The 16,391-nt window shown below is 43.4% G+C and overlaps 1 protein-coding gene and 1 non-coding gene across 2 annotated transcripts; both read right to left on the reverse strand.

Moving 5' to 3' along the window:
- Positions 1–422: 422 nt before the first annotated feature.
- On the reverse strand, positions 423–2,480 carry LOC130934302 (uncharacterized). Its single transcript, XM_057863888.1, has 3 exons — positions 1,998–2,480; positions 1,104–1,898; positions 423–929 (listed from the first exon to the last, which is right to left on the reverse strand). The coding sequence occupies exons 1-3, from the start codon at positions 2,478–2,480 to the stop codon at positions 423–425; spliced, it is 1,785 nt and encodes a 594-aa protein (XP_057719871.1).
- A 6,332-nt stretch (positions 2,481–8,812) lies between these two features.
- On the reverse strand, positions 8,813–8,920 carry LOC130938414 (small nucleolar RNA R71). Its single transcript, XR_009069581.1, has one exon. It is a non-coding gene; the product is annotated as a small nucleolar RNA R71 (small nucleolar RNA).
- Between the last annotated feature and the right edge of the window lie 7,471 nt (positions 8,921–16,391).

Here is a 16,391-nt window from a genome sequence, read left to right on the forward strand (position 1 = left end):
TGGTCGGTTTGTGGATATCATATTTTCCGGTTTATCTGGTAGTGTTTATATTTTGTTTTGTTTCCGTTTTGTCATTTGTATGCCTTATTCCTCGTGTATCGATTGCTCGTTTATTCGTTTACCGTTATGTTGGTATCTTTGGCGAGGCCATGTCGTGGCTTTATTATTATCGTGGCCGTTTCTTATGGCTTTTTAACTTGGTTGCCTCCTGGGGTGATCAATCCCGGGGTGCCGTGTCGTTACCCTGTTCATCGTTTGTTATGAGGAACATTTTGTTGTGGGATGTGTAGTTGAGGAAAAGTAAAAGGAAAAATTTGTTAAGTAAAAATTAATCGGCAATAAAACAGGTCTATAGCCATGGTAAGATTTTTAAGAACAGTGAATTACTAAATCCGTCGAATCGCCTGGCCGGCGCGCTCGAGCTATGAATAAAATCTCCTCAAGTTACCTGCATTCCATGTTCTCGGTATCTCCTTGCTGTTGAGCTTCTCCAATTTGTAGGCGCCTTTGCCGAGCACCTCTTTGACCCTATAAGGGCCTTCCCAATTTGTCGCTAATTTTCCTTCCCCTCGGGTCGGTAGCCCTATGTCGTTGCGTCGCAAGACCATGTCATTTTTTTCGAACTCCCTCTTGAGCACTTTGGCATTGTAACGCAGGGCCATTCTCTGCTTCAGCGCTATTTCTGTCAAATGGGCCATCTCTCTGGCCTCGTCTACCAGGTCTTTCTCCACTGCCTCTTCTACTCCCTTTAGAAGTAGCCGCGGGCTCGGCTCGCCGATTTCCACGGGTATCATCACGTTCACCCCGTATGTCATGCGGAAGGGGGTTTCTCCCGTTGAGGACTGCTCGGTTGTTCGGTAAGACCAAAGGACTGAAGCGAGTTCATCGGCCCATGTACCTTTTTTGCCACCCAGCCGCTTCTTGAGGCCCTGTCAAATGACTTTATTGGCAGACTCGACCTGCCCATTCGTTTGGGGGTGCTCTACTGAAGAGAACTTCTGCTTTATACCCAAGACATTAAGGAATTCTATGAACTTTTTGTCGGTGAATTGCGTCCCGTTGTCTGAGATGACGACCTCTGGGATGCCGAATCAAGTTATCACCTGCCTCCATATGAACTTTCGACAATTGGATGAGGATATGCTGGCCAATGGTTCGGCCTCTATCCATTTGGTGCAGTAGTCGATGGCGACTATGAGATATTTGACTTGCCCTGGGCCAACCAGGAAGGGTCCTAAGAGGTTCACTCCCCATTGTGGAAAGGGTCGGGAGGTCGTCAGCAGGCTGAGTTCGGAAGCCAGTGCTCTGTGAAGGTTGGCGTTCTCTTGACACTTTGCGCATTTCCTCACAAACTCTTTGGAATCTTCCATCATCGACGGCCAGTAGTATCCAGCTTGGATGAGCTTTCTCGCCAGGGCTTTACCCCCGATATGGTGGCCGCAACATCCTTCGTGGACTTCCCTAAGCACGTAATCCGTCTGCCCGGGGTGCAGGCACTTCAATAGGGGTTGGCTGAGTCCCCTCTTAAACAGTTGTCCCTGTATGGTAGTGTATTTGGCTGCCTCTCTTCTCAACGCTTTGGCTGCTTTCTCGTCGTCAGGGAGTTTGCCGCTTTCGAGAAAATTGACGATAGGGTCCAACCAAGAGGGACTTATCTTTGTCAAGTGGAGGGTGACTGTTGGTTCCTTCAGCATACCTTGGATGAGAGATCGGTTGCCTACCCCTGGTTTTGTGCTTGCTAGCTTGGATAGGAGGTCTGCTCGTGTGTTCCTTTCCCTTGGGACATGTTGAATCGTGACCTCCTCGAACTGATTGCTCAATTCTCTAACCTTTTCCAGATACTTTTGCAGCAGCGAGTCTCTGGCTTGGTAGCTCCCGTTTACTTGCGAGGTGACGACCTGCGAGTCGCTACACACCTCCAATCTCGTTGCCCTAACTTCACGAGCTAGGGTCAGGGCCCCCAAGAGTGCCTTGTATTCCGCTTAGTTGTTTGATACTGGGAACTCAAATGTGATCGATTGTTCGTATACAACTCTGGCAGGACTTTCCAAGATGACCCCGGCTCCTCCGGACTTTTGGTTGGAGGCTCCGTCTACGTGGAGTCTCCACCGTATGCCCGTTTCCTTGGTGGGGTCCCCCGTTACTTCTACCAAGAAGTCGGCCATTGCTTGTGCCTTAATTACGTGTCGGGGCTCATACCGCAGGTCGTACTGGGAGAGTTCAATGACCCAAGACATCATTCTTCCCGCTAAATCGGGTTTTTGGAGTACTTGATGGATTCTCTGATCCGTTCTCACGACGATCTGGTGGCCTTGGAAGTATTGTCTTAGTCTGCGGGAGGAGGTCAATAGTGCCAGTGCCAGTTTCTCCAGTTTGTTGTACCGCGGTTCTGATCCTTGTAACGCTCTACTCACGAAGTAGATCGGCTGTTGAGCCTTTCCTTCTTCCCGCACCAGGACTGCCGCAAGCGCCTCCTCCATTTTGGCCAGGTATAGGTAAAGTGGTTCTCCGACCTTAGGCTTCCCAAGTACGGGGGGTGCTACCAGGATCTCCTTGAAGTGTTTGAATGCCTCCTCACACACAGAGGTCCATTCGAACGCTATTCCTTTCCTCATCATATTGAAGAAGGGTAGAGCTTTTTCCGTCGACGCTCTGAGGAAGCGAGATAGCGCGGTGAGCCTTCCTGCCAGCCTCTGGACATCTTTGATGTAGCCCGGGCTCTTCATTTGTAGTATCGCTTGGCATTTTTTGGGGGTTGGCTTCTACCCCCCTTTGGGTGATCATAAATCCCAGGAATTTTCCGGCCTCTATGGCAAAGGCACACTTGAGCGGGTTGAGCCTCATGCCATATTGTCGGAGGGACGCGAATACGTTTCTCAAGTCGCTCAAGAGATTATCTGGTCGGGTGGTCTTTGTGAGGATGTCGTCTACATAGACTTCCACCGTCTTGCCTATGAGGTCGCTGAATATTTTGTTCATCAATCTCTGGTATGTGGCCCCTACATTTTTCAGGCCAAAGGGCATCACCTTATAGCAGTAGATTCCTGTCGGTGTTATGAATGCTGTTTTGTCCTCGTCAGGCTGGTGCATCGGTATCTGATTGTAGCCAGAATAGGCGTCCATAAAGCTCAGATACCGGTACCCTGCCGCCGCATCAACAAGCGCGTCAATGTTGGGAAGGGGATAGCAATCCTTGGGGCATGCTTTGTTAAGATCGGAGTAATCTACACACATTCTCCATCTCCCATTGTGCTTTTTTACCAGGACTACATTCGATAACCAGGTCGAGTAGTCTAGTTCTCGGATAAAACCTGCTTCTAGGAGGCTGGCCGTTTGCCTGGCCACCTCCTCTGCTCTTTCTTGTGACATCTTCCTTCTCCTCTGGGCCACTGGTCAGGCTTCAGGCTTGACGGCCAGGTGGTGTGACATGAGATGAGGGTCTATGCCTGGCATGTCAGCTGGCGTCCAGGCGAACAGATCACCATTGGCCCTGATCATTTCTATCAAGGGCTCTTTCAATTCATGGGGGAGGTTTCTATTTACGAACGTAAATTTTTCCTTTGTGTCCCCGACCCTAAACTTCTCCAAATCTCCCTCTGGCTCGGGTCTGGGCTTGTCGTCGACCCTTGCGTCCAGGTCGGTGAGGAACACTCCTGATGCTTCTTTGGATTTTTTCCTCAAGGAGAGGCTGGCGTTGTCGCAAGCGACTGCCGTTTCTAATTCTCCTTTAATGGATCCCACAGATCCGTCGTCTGTGACAAACTTCATCATTAGTAGCTTTGTACTGATTACTGCCCCAACATCATTGATGGTCTTCCTTCCTAGGATGATGTTGTAGGTCGTGGAGTCCCTCAGAACTACGAACTCAGCCATTATCGATCTCCTTGCTTGTCTTTGTCCCACGGAGATCGGTAGGGAGATTATCCCGTCTGGCTTGATGAAGTGATCACCTAGTCCTACGACATCGTGCTGGTGAGTCGTTAGGTCAGCATCCCGCAGGCCTAATGCGTCGAACACATTGCAGAACATAATGTTCGAGTCTGCCCCTGTGTCTATAAGGATTTGTTTGACGAGACCGTTTCCGACCCTGGCCGTTATGACCATGGAGAGACTTTCTAGGATCTCGTCGAAGCATTGGTCTTTCGGACCGAAACATATGGGTAGGGCTCTTTTGGGGGTTCCCAAAGATGAGGAAAAGATCGCCAGTACTATGGCGTCTTTTTTGTGCACCGATCTCGACCTTGGGGCCATGTTTCTTGCGGTTACTACATTCACTACGGTAAGGCCGTGGTCGTCGTCCCTTGGTTCCTGCTGTTGCTTCACCGTTTGGGTCTTGTCTTCTCCATCGTGGTCGCGATTTCGTCTTCTCGGCTCTCTGATGAGGTAGGAGAGTTTGGCTAGTTTTTTGTCCCTGATTGCTTGTTCCAGTGCATCTTTCAGGTCGAAGCAGTCCTGCGTTTTGTGTCCATAGCCCTTATGATAATCACAGTAGAGGCTCTTGTTCCCCCCAGTTCGGTCCTTCAGAGGTCGGAACTTTGACAAGATTCCCTTTTCGGTTATTTGTTGATAAACTTCTATGATGGGGAGGGTGAGAGGAGTGTAGTTGGTGAATTTTCCAACACGTGGAAACGGTCTGGGTGCCTTGCTCGGTCCGCCGTCTCTGGCATGCTCCTTCTATCTTTCTCCGTTGCTGTGCTGCCTGGGTTGAGTGTAGGAGGGTTGCCGCTTGTTGGCAACCACAACTCGACTGACCTCCTCGTCATTAATGTATTCGCGGGCTACCGTCTGGATTTCTTGCATCGTCTAGACTGGCTTTGTGGTAAGCTACTTTTTGAAGTCCTCGTTAAGGAGCCCGTTCGTCAGGCAGAGACTGGCCACTGAATCGGTTAACCCCTCGATCTCCAGGCATTAATCGTTGAGGCAATTGATGAGCGGATAATTTGTACGCTTTTTGGCATTGTTTTTAGTATGTTTTTGGTAGTTTTAGTTGAGTTATTAGTATATTTTTATTAGTTTTTAGTTAAAATTCACTTTTCTGGACTTTACTATGAGTTTGTGTGTTTTTCTGTGATTTCAGGTATTTTCTGGCTGAAATTGAGGGATCTGAGCAAAAATCTGATCCAGAGACTCAAAAGGACTGCAGATGCTGTTGGATTCTGACCTCCCTGCACTCGAAGTGGATTTTCTGGAGCTACAGAAGCCCAATTGGCGCGCTCTCAACGGCGTTGGAAAGTAGACATCCTGGGCTTTCCAGCAATATATGGATTTGCCCAAGATTTGATGGCCCAAACCGGCGTTCAAAGTCACCTCAAGAAATTCCAGCGTTAAACGCCGGAACTAGCACCTAAATGGGAGTTAAACGCCCAAACTGGCATAAAAGCTGGCGTTTAACTCCAAGAAGAGTCTCTACACGAAAATGCTTCATTGCTCAGCCCAAGCACACACTAAGTGGGCCCGGAAGTGGATTTTTATGTCATTTACTCATCTTTGTACACCTTAGGCTACTAGTTATCTATAAGTAGGACCTTTTACTATTGTATCAAGAGGACTTTGGTAGCTATCTTCGTTTTATGCTATCTTAGATCATTGGGAGGCTGGCCATTCGGCCATGCCTAGACCTTGTTCTTATGTATTTTCAACGGTGGAGTTTCTACACACCATAGATTAAGGTGTGGAGCTCTGCTGTACCTCGAGTATTAATGCAATTACTATTGTTCTTCTATTCAATTCCGCTTGTTCTTTGTCCAAGATATCACTTGTTCTTCAACTTGATGAAGGTGATGATTGACGCCCATCATCATTCTCACCCATGAACAAAGTGACTGACAACCACTCTTGTTCTACAAGCATTCGAGGCTTAGTGAATATCTCTTGGATTTCTGATTGCACGATGCATGGTTAATCGCCTGACAACCGAGTGCTCGCCTGACAAACGAGCCAGCCATTCCGTGAGATCAGAGTCTTCGTGGTATAGGCGAGAACTGATGGCGGCATTCAAGAGAATCCGGAAGGTCTCACCTTGTCTGTGGTATTCTGAGTAGGATTCAATGATTGAATGACTGTGACGTGCTTCAAACTCCTAGCAGGCTAGGGCGTTAGTGACAGACGCAAAAGTATCAATGGATATTATTCCGGCCTGAACGAGAACCGACAGATGATTAGCCTATGCTGTGACAGAGCATCAGGGACGTATTTTCACTGAGAGGATGGGAGGTAGCTGCTGACAACAGTGAAACCCTACACAAGCTTGCCATGGAAAGGAGTAAGAAGGATTGGATGAAGGCAGTAGGAAAGCAGAGAGACGGAAGGGAAGGCATCTTCATACGCTTGTCTGAAGCTCTTACACAAATGATATACATAAGTATCTCTATCTTTATCTTTATGCTTTATTCGTTTATCACTATACCCATTTGAGTCTGCCTGACTGAGATTTACAAGATGACCATAGCTTGCTTCATACCACCAATCTCCGTGGGATCGACCCTTACTCGCGTAAGGTTTATTACTTGGACGACCCAGTGCACTTGCTGGTTAGTTGTGCGAAGTTGTGTTTATGCCATGGTATTGAGCACCAAGTCTTTGGAGCCATTACTAGGGATTGTTTATGTTTTGAAAAGTATTGATCACAATTTCGTGCACCAAGTTTTTGGCGCCGTTGCCGGGGATTGTTCTTGTGTATGGACAACTGACGGTTCATCTTGTTGCTTAGATTAGGCATTTATTTTTTTCGAAATTCTTGAAGGTGAATTCTAGAGTTTCATGATGATTTGTTGAAATCTGGCTGGCTGAAAAGCCATGTCTAATCTTATTGGACCGAGGTTTCAACTGATCATCACAATAGCTTGTTGATCTCTATCAATCTTGCTATTGGAGCAATGATCTGCTAAGGCTTGGCTGGCCATTGGCCATGTCTAGTGTTTTGGACCGAAGCTTTCTTCGAAAGCTTGGCTGGCTGTGAAGCCATGTCTAATTCCTGGACCGGAGTCTTAGACTAGCATTGCACTGATTCCTGGAATTCTCATTAAGAATTTTGATATCTTTTTCCACTTAATTTTCGAAAAATACAAAAAAAAATCACAAAATCATAAAAACCAAAAATATTTGATGTTTCTTGCTTAAGTTTAGTGTCTCATCTTAAGTTTGGTGTCAATTACATGCATTCATTCATGTGTCTTAAGGATCTTCAAGTAATTCTTGATGATTTCTTACTCTGATCTTTGAATTCTTTTGACTTGAGTGTTTATGTGTCTCATATAGTGTCAGTAGTATACAAACTGCTAAGTTTGGTGTCTTGCATGCATTGTTATTTGATTCTTGTTGCATTTTGATTATTAAAAAAATCCAAAAATATTTTTAATTTGTGTCTTCTCAAGTCAATAATACAAGGAATTGAAGATTCAGAACATACTGCAGAGGAATTATACAGAAAAAGCTGGGCATTCAAAAATGCCCAGTGAAGAAGGCAGACTGGCGTTTAAACGCCAGCCAGGGTACCTGGTTGGGCGTTTAACGCCCAAAAAGGGTGCATTTTGGGCGTTAAACGCCAGAATGGATACCATTCTGGGCGTTTAACGCCAGGATGGTGCTAGGGAAGATTTTGTTTTCAAATCAATTTTTTTCAAGTTTTCAAAGTTTTTCAAAATCAAATCTTTTTCAAATCATATCTTTTCAATCAAATGTTTTCAAAATCAATTTCTTTCCTTTTTCAAAGATACTTACTAACAATTAATGATTTGATTGAACATCTCAAATTTGTTGCCTTTTCTGTTGAGGAAGGTTTTATGTTTGAATCATATCTTTTCTTGTTAGGCAAGTCACTAATTTTTAAAATCAAATCTTTTTTTTTTAAATTGTTTTCAAATCATATCTTTTTAAAATTGTTTTCAAATCATATCTTCCCAATCACATCTTTTTAATCACATCTTTTTCAAATTAAGTTTTCAATCAAATCCCTTTAACTTCTAATTTCAAATTTTTTCAAAAATCACTTGATTTCTTTTCCACTCTTATTTTCGAAAATCAATTAAGTGTTTTTCAAAAATGTTTTCAAAATCTTCTAATTAATTTTCGAAAATTACTCCCCTCCTTCTCACATCCTTCTATTTATGGAATATCACTCCTTCTCAATGCACAATTCGAACCTTATCTAATTAAAGTTCAAATTCTTCTTCTCCTTCTTCTTTCTATTTCTCTTTTCCTCTGACACCTCAAGAAATCTCTATACTGTGACATAGAGGATTCCACATTTTCTTGTTCTCTTCTCTTTCATATGAGCAGGAGCAGAGACAAAGGCATTCTTGTTGAAGCTGATCCTGAACCCGAAAGTACCTTGAAGAGAAAGCTAAGAGAAGCCAAAGCACAACTCTCTTTAGAGGACCTGACCGAATTCTTCAAAGAAAAAGAAGACATGGCAGCCGAAAACAACAACAATGCCAACAATGCAAGGAAGGTGCTGGGTGACTTTACTGCACCTACTCCCGACTTCTATGGGAGAAGCATCTCTATCCCTGCCATTGGAGCAAACAACTTTGAGCTTAAGCCTCAATTAGTTTCTCTAATGCAACAGAATTGCAAGTTCCATGGACTTCCAATGGAAGATCCTCATCAGTTCTTAGCTGAATTCTTGCAAATCTGTGACACAGTCAAGACTAATGGGGTAGACCCTGAGGTCTATAGACTGATGCTATTCCCTTTTGCTGTAAGAGACAGAGCTAGAATATGGTTGGACTCTCAACCTAAAGAAAGCCTGGACTCTTGGGAAAAGCTAGTCAATGCCTTCTTGGCAAAGTTCTTTCCACCACAAAGATGGAGTAAGCTTAGAGTGGAAGTCCAAACCTTCAGACAGAAGGATGGAGAATCCCTCTATGAAGCTTGGGAAAGATACAAACAATTAATCAGAAGATGTCCCTCAGACATGCTTTCTGAATGGAGCATCATAGGTATCTTCTATGATGGTCTCTCTGAACTATCCAAGATGTCTTTGGATAGCTCTGCTGGAGGATCTCTTCATTTGAAGAAGACGCCTACAGAGGCTCAAGAGCTAATTGAAATGGTTGCAAATAACCAATTCATGTACACTTCTGAAAGGAATCCTGTGAATAATGGGACTAGTCAGAAGAAAGGAGTTCTTGAGATTGACACTCTGAATGCCATACTGGCTCAGAATAAAATATTGACTCAACAAGTCAATTTCATTTCTCAAAGTCTGTCTGGAATGCAAAATGCACCAAGCAGTACTAAGGATGCTTCATCTGAGGAAGAAGCTTATGATCCTGAGAACCCTTCAATGGAAGAGGTGAATTACCTAGGAGAACCCTATGGAAACACCTATAATTCTTCATGGAGAAATCACCCAAATTTCTCATGGAAGAATCAAGAGAGACCTCAACAAGGTTTCAACAACAATAATGGTGGAAGAAACAGGTTTAGCAATGGCAAGCCTTTTCCATCATCTTCTCAGTAACAGACAGAGAGTTCTAAGCAGAATACCTCTGACTTAGCAACCATGGTCTCTGATCTAATCAAAACCACTCAAAGTTTCATGAATGAAACAAGATCCTCCATCAGAAATTTGGAAGGACAAGTGGGACAGCTGAGCAAGAAAGTTACTGAACTCCCTCCTAGTACTCTCCCAAGCAACACAGAAGAAAATCCAAAAGGAGAGTGCAAAGCCATAAACATGGCCGAATTTGGAGAGGAAAGAGAGGAAGTGGACGCCACTGAGGGAGGCCTCAATGGGCGTGCACCACCCTCCTCTGAGTTCCCCAATGAGGAACCATGGGAATCTGAGACTCAAAATGAGATCATAGAGATTCCATTGGACTTACTTCTGCCATTCATGAGCTCTGATGAGTATTCTTCCTCTGAAGAGGATGAGTATATCACTGAAGAGCAAGTTGCTAAATACCTTGGAGCAATCATGAAGCTAAATGACAAGTTATTTGGAAATGAGACTTGGGAGGATGAACCCCCTTTGCTCACCAAAGAACTGGATGACTTGTCTGGGCAGAAATTACCTCAAAAGAGACAAGATCCTGGGAAGTTTTCAATACCTTGTACCATAGGCACCATGACCTTCAAGAAGGCCTTGTGTGACTTAGGGTCAAGTGTGAACCTCATGCCTCTCTCTGTAATGGAGAAGCTAGGGATCTTTGAGGTACAAGCTGCAAGAATCTCATTGGAGATGGCAGACAACTCAAGAAAACAAGCTCATGGACTTGTAGAGAATGTTTTGGTAAAAGTTGAAGACCATTACATCCCTACTGATTTCATAGTCCTAGAGACTGGGAAGTGCATGGATGAATTCATCATCCTTGGCAGACCCTTCCTAGCCACAGCAAAGGCTGTGATTGATGTTGATAGAGGTGAACTAATCATTCAAGTGAATGAAGAATCCTTTGTGTTTAAGGCTCAAGGATATCCCTCTGTCACCATGGAGATGAAGCTTGAAGAGCTTCCCTCAAATCAGAGACAAATAGAGCCCCCAAAGTTAAACTCTAAGTTTGGTGTTGGGAGGCCACAACCAAACTCTAAGTTTGGTGTTGAACCCCCACATTCAAACTCTAAGTTTGGTGTTGGGAGGTTCCCACATTGCTCTGATCATTTGTAAGGCTCATTGAGAGCCCTCTGTCAAGCTACTGACATTAAAGAAGCGCTTGTTGGGAGGCAACCCAATGATTATATTTTATATATTTTCTTTTGTTATTTTATGTTATTTTGTAGGTTAATGATCATGAGAAGTCACAAAATTAATTGAAAAAGCAAAAACAAAATGGAAAACAGGAAGAAAAACAGCACACCCTGGAGGAAGATGCTGCTGGCGTTCAAACACCAGTGAGCTTAGCAGTTGGGTGTTTAACGCCCAGTCTGGCACCATTCTGGGCGTTTAACGCCAGAAAGGGGCACCAGACTGGCGTTAAACGCCAGAAAAGGGCTAGAACCTGGCGTTAAACGCCAGGAATGGGCACCAGCCCGGTGTTTAACGCCAGAAATGGCTCAAAACGTGAATTTTGATGCCATTTGGTGCAGGGATGACTTTTCCTTGACACCACAGGATCTGTGGACCCCACAGGACCCCACCACCACTCTCTCTCTTCTTCCCCCATTCACCAATCACCTCAATACCTCTTCCCCAAAAACCCTTCACCTATCAAATCCCATCTTTCTCTTCACCACTCACATCCATCCTTCATAAATCCCCACCAACCTCACCCTTCAAATTTAAACCACTTTCCCTCCCAAACCCACCCATACATGGCCGAACTCCTTCTCCCCTCTCTCCTATAAATACCCTTCTTCCCTTCTTCATTTTCACACAACCTAAACACCACTTCTCCCCCTATTTGGCCGAATACACCACCATCTCCCTCTCCCTCATTTCTTCTTCTTCTACTCTCTTCTTTCTTCTTTTGCTCGAGGACGAGCAAACATTTTAAGTTTGGTGTGGTAAAAGCGTTGCTTTTTCGTTTTTCCATAACCATTATGGCATCCAAGGCCGGAGAAACCTCTAAAAAGAGGAAAGGGAAGGCAAAAGCTTCCACCTCCGAGTCATGGGAGATGGATAGATTCATCTCAAGGGTGCATCAAGACCACTTCTATGAAGTTGTGGCCTTGAAGAAGGTGATCCCCGAGGTCCCCTTTTCACTCAAAAAGGGTGAATATCCGGAGATCCGCCATGAGATCCGAAGAAGAGGTTGGGAAGTACTTACCAACCCCATTCAACAAGTCGGAATCTTGATGGTTCAAGAGTTCTATGCCAATGCATGGATCACCAAGAACCATGATCAAAGTTTGAACCCGGATCCAAAGAATTATCTTACTATGGTTCGGGGGAAATACTTGGATTTTAGTCCGGAAAGTGTGAGGGTAGCGTTCAACTTGCCTATGATGCAAGGAGATGAACACCCTTACACAAGAAGGGTCAACTTTGATCAAAGGTTGGACCAAGTCCTCACAGTTATATGTGAAGAGGGCGCACAATGGAAGAGAGATTCAAGAGGCAAGCCGGTCCAATTGAGAAGGCATGACCTCAAGCCCGTGGCTAGAGGATGGTTAGAGTTCATTCAACGCTCAATCATTCCCACTAGCAACCGGTCCGAAGTTACTCTAGACCGGGCCATCATGATTCATAGCATCATGATTGGAGAAGAAGTGGAAGTTCATGAGGTTATAGCCCAAGAACTCTATAAAGTGGCGGACAAGTCTTCCACCTTAGCAAGGCTAGCCTTTCCTCATCTCATTTGTCACCTCTGTTATTCAGTTGGAGTTGACATAGAAGGAGATACCCCCATTGATGAGGACAAGCCCATCACCAAGAAAAGGATGGAGCACACAAGAGACCCCTCTCATCAAGAGATCCCTGAGATGCCTCAAGGGATGCACTTTCCTCCACAAGACTATTGGGAGCAAGTAAACACCTCCCTAGGAGAACTAAGTTCCAACATGGGACAACTAAGGGTGGAGCACCAAGAACACTCCATTCTCCTCCATGAAATTAGAGAAGATCAAAGAATCATGAGAGAGGAGCAACAAAGACAAGGAAGAGACATTGAGGAGCTCAAGCACTCCATAGGATCTTCAAGAGGAAGAAAGAGCCGCCATCACTAAGGTGGACCCGTTCTTTAATTTCCTTGTTCTTTAATCTTCTGTTTTTCGAATTTTATGCTTTATGTTTGTTCATGTTTGTGTCTTGTGATCATTAGTGTCTTAGTGTCTATGCCTTAAAGTTATGAATGTCCTATGAATCCATCACCTCTCTTAATAAAAACGTGCTTAATTGAAAAGGAGAAGAATTGCATGAATTTTAAATTTTATAACAGTTTAATTGTATTGATGTGGTGGCAACACTTTTGTTCTCTGAATGTATGCTTGAACAGTGCATATGTCTTTTGAATTTGTGGTTCATGAATGTTGGCTCTTGAAAGAATGATGAAAAAGGAGACATGTTACTGAGGATCTGAAAAATCATAAAAATGATTCTTGAAGCAAGAAAAAGCAGTGAATACAAAAAAAAAACCGAAAAAGAAAAAAAAAAGAGAAAAAGAAAGAAAAAAGAAAAGAATAAGAGTTGTGATCCAAGGCAAATAAGAGTGTGCTTAAGAACCCTGGACACCTCTAATTGGGGACTCTAGCAAAGCTGAGTCACAATCTGAAACGGTTCACCCAATTATGTGTCTGTGGCATGTATGTATCCGGTGATAATACTGGAAGACAGAGTGCTTTGGGCCACGGCCAAGACTCATAAAGTAGCTGTGTTCAAGAATCATCATACTTAACTAGGAGAATCAATAACACTATCTGGATTCTGAGTTCCTAAGGAAGCCAATCATTCTGAATTCCAAAGGATAAAGTGAGATGCCAAAACTATTCAGAGGCAAAAAGCTAAAAGCCCCGCTCATCTAATTAATACTGATCTTCATAGATGTTTTTGGAGTTCATTGCATATTCTCTTCTTTTTATCTTATTTGATTTTCAGTTGCTTGGGGACAAGCAACAATTTAAGTTTGGTGTTGTGATGAGCGGATAATTTGTACGCTTTTTGGCATTGTTTTTAGTATGTTTTTGGTAGTTTTAGTTGAGTTATTAGTATATTTTTATTAGTTTTTAGTTAAAATTCACTTTTCTGGACTTTACTATGAGTTTGTGTGTTTTTCTGTGATTTCAGGTATTTTCTGGCTGAAATTGAGGGATCTGAGCAAAAATCTGATCCAGAGACTCAAAAGGACTGCAGATGCTGTTGGATTCTGACCTCCCTGCACTCGAAGTGGATTTTCTGGAGCTACAGAAGCCCAATTGGCGCGCTCTCAACGGCGTTGGAAAGTAGACATCCTGGGCTTTCCAGCAATATATGGATTTGCCCAAGATTTGATGGCCCAAACCGGCGTTCAAAGTCACCTCAAGAAATTCCAGCGTTAAACGCCGGAACTGGCACCTAAATGGGAGTTAAACGCCCAAACTGGCATAAAAGCTGGCGTTTAACTCCAAGAAGAGTCTCTACACGAAAATGCTTCATTGCTCAGCCCAAGCACACACCAAGTGGGCCCGGAAGTGGATTTTTATGTCATTTACTCATCTTTGTACACCTTAGGCTACTAGTTATCTATAAGTAGGACCTTTTACTATTGTATCAAGAGGACTTTGGTAGCTATTTTCGTTTTATGCTATCTTAGATCATTGGGAGGCTGGCCATTCGGCCATGCCTAGACCTTGTTCTTATGTATTTTCAACGGTGGAGTTTCTACACACCATAGATTAAGGTGTGGAGCTCTGCTGTACCTCGAGTATTAATGCAATTACTATTGTTCTTCTATTCAATTCCGCTTGTTCTTTGTCCAAGATATCACTTGTTCTTCAACTTGATGAAGGTGATGATTGACGCCCATCATCATTCTCACCCATGAACAAAGTGACTGATAACCACTCTTGTTCTACAAGCATTCGAGGCTTAGTGAATATCTCTTGGATTTCTGATTGCACGATGCATGGTTGATCGCCTGACAACCGAGTGCTCGCCTGACAAACGAGCCAGCCATTCCGTGAGATCAGAGTCTTCGTGGTATAGGCGAGAACTGATGGCGGCATTCAAGAGAATCCGAAAGGTCTCACCTTGTCTGTGGTATTCTGAGTAGGATTCAATGATTGAATGACTGTGACGTGCTTCAAACTCCTAGCAAGTTAGGGCGTTAGTGACAGACGCAAAAGTATCAATGGATATTATTCCGGCCTGAACGAGAACCGACAGATGATTAGCCTATGCTGTGACAGAGCATCAGGGACGTATTTTCACTGAGAGGATGGGAGGTAGCTGCTGACAACAATGAAACCCTACACAAGCTTGCCATGGAAAGGAGTAAGAAGGATTGGATGAAGGCAGTAGGAAAGCAGAGAGACGGAAGGGAAGGCATCTTCATACGCTTGTCTGAAGCTCTTACACCAATGATATACATAAGTATCTCTATCTTTATCTTTATGCTTTATTCGTTTATCACTATACCCATTTGAGTCTGCCTGACTGAGATTTACAAGATGACCATAGCTTGCTTCATACCACCAATCTCCGTGGGATCGACCCTTACTCGCGTAAGGTTTATTACTTGGATGACCCAGTGCACTTGCTGGTTAGTTGTGCGAAGTTGTGTTTATGCCATGGTATTGAGCACCAAGTCTTTGGAGCCATTACTAGGGATTGTTTATGTTTTGAAAAGTATTGATCACAATTTCGTGCACCAGCAATCTAAGTACTTCCTGGTCGTCTCGTCGGTTTATCTGAGTGATGCCGAGTAGATTGATCGGGTGTTTTGCCTTCCCGATCCTGGTGGTGAATTGTGCTAAGAAGGAGCGACTGACATCTGAAAAGCCGGTCACGGAGCCCTGGGGGAGGCTATTGATTCACCGTATCACAGGGCCTTGATGATTGGATTTTTGACGGTTTAGAATTTTACAAATGAAATCTCGTCGAAGTATAGTCTCTAAACCAACAATAATCCTCTCATACAAAAATTTGTTTGTCACAAGTACAAACCCCTAAAATCTATAAACCGAAGTATTTAAACCTCGGGTCGTTCTCCCTAGGAATTACAATAAAGTGTCTTGTTATTGGTTGTGAGTTATTTTGGGGTTTTGATATGAAGCATGAAAGATAAATGGCAAGAAAGTAAACTAATGGCTAAAAAGGTCTTGGCAAGGGTTGGTGGTCAAGGATCTCTATCCTAATCACTAACCACAATATGAGAATTGGCAAGGATTAATCTCATTAAATCATCCTCTAACTAGTAGTAAAGGAAAGTCAAATAAGCTATATCAATCCTAGTCCATAAGTCCTAACTCTCCACTAATTCAATTAGTGAGAACTAGAGTCAATGGATCCCAATCATCAATTACTTGGACATTAGTAACTCAAGAGGTCCTAAGTTACCTTTCCAAGCCAAGAGTATAAAATTCTACTCTAAAATCCAACCAAGCATTTCATCAAACACTTGGAAGGCATAAAAGGAAAGCATAGTAAAATTGCAAGAAAAGTAAATCTACACTACTCAATTGCAAGGAATTAAACAACAACAAATCAAATGAACACAACTATTATGAATTACCTTGATTGAATTGAAAGAGAGTAAAAGAAACAAAAGTAGATCTACAACAAAATGTAAGAATAACATAAAGGAAATTACAACAAAAGAGTAGAAGAAGAATGAATCTAACAACAAAGAATTGAAAGGTAGAAGTAGAAGAAAGCAAGGATTAAAACCTAGATCTAAGAACTAATCCTAATCCTAATCCTAATTCTAGAGAGAAGTGAGAGCTTCTCTCTCTAGAAACTACTTCTAAACTAATCCTAATGTGTGTGTAATGAATGGAATCCCCTTTTCTCTTCAATCCTTGGCTTTAAATAGCAT

The sequence above is a fragment of the Arachis stenosperma genome, chromosome 6 (assembly GCF_014773155.1).
Source record: "Arachis stenosperma cultivar V10309 chromosome 6, arast.V10309.gnm1.PFL2, whole genome shotgun sequence".
Classification (NCBI taxonomy): domain Eukaryota; kingdom Viridiplantae; phylum Streptophyta; class Magnoliopsida; order Fabales; family Fabaceae; genus Arachis; species Arachis stenosperma.

Coding starts and splice junctions, on each gene's coding strand:
- LOC130934302 (XM_057863888.1), bottom strand. CDS start 2,480: ATGGAGGAGGCGCTTGCGGCAGTCCTGGTGCGGGAAGAAGGAAAGGCT. Junction 1,899..1,997: donor CGATCACATTTGAGTTCCCA/GTATCAAACAAC, acceptor AGCGACTCGCAG/GTCGTCACCTCGCAAGTAAA. Junction 930..1,103: donor GAAAGTTCATATGGAGGCAG/GTGATAACTTGA, acceptor GTCATTTGACAG/GGCCTCAAGAAGCGGCTGGG.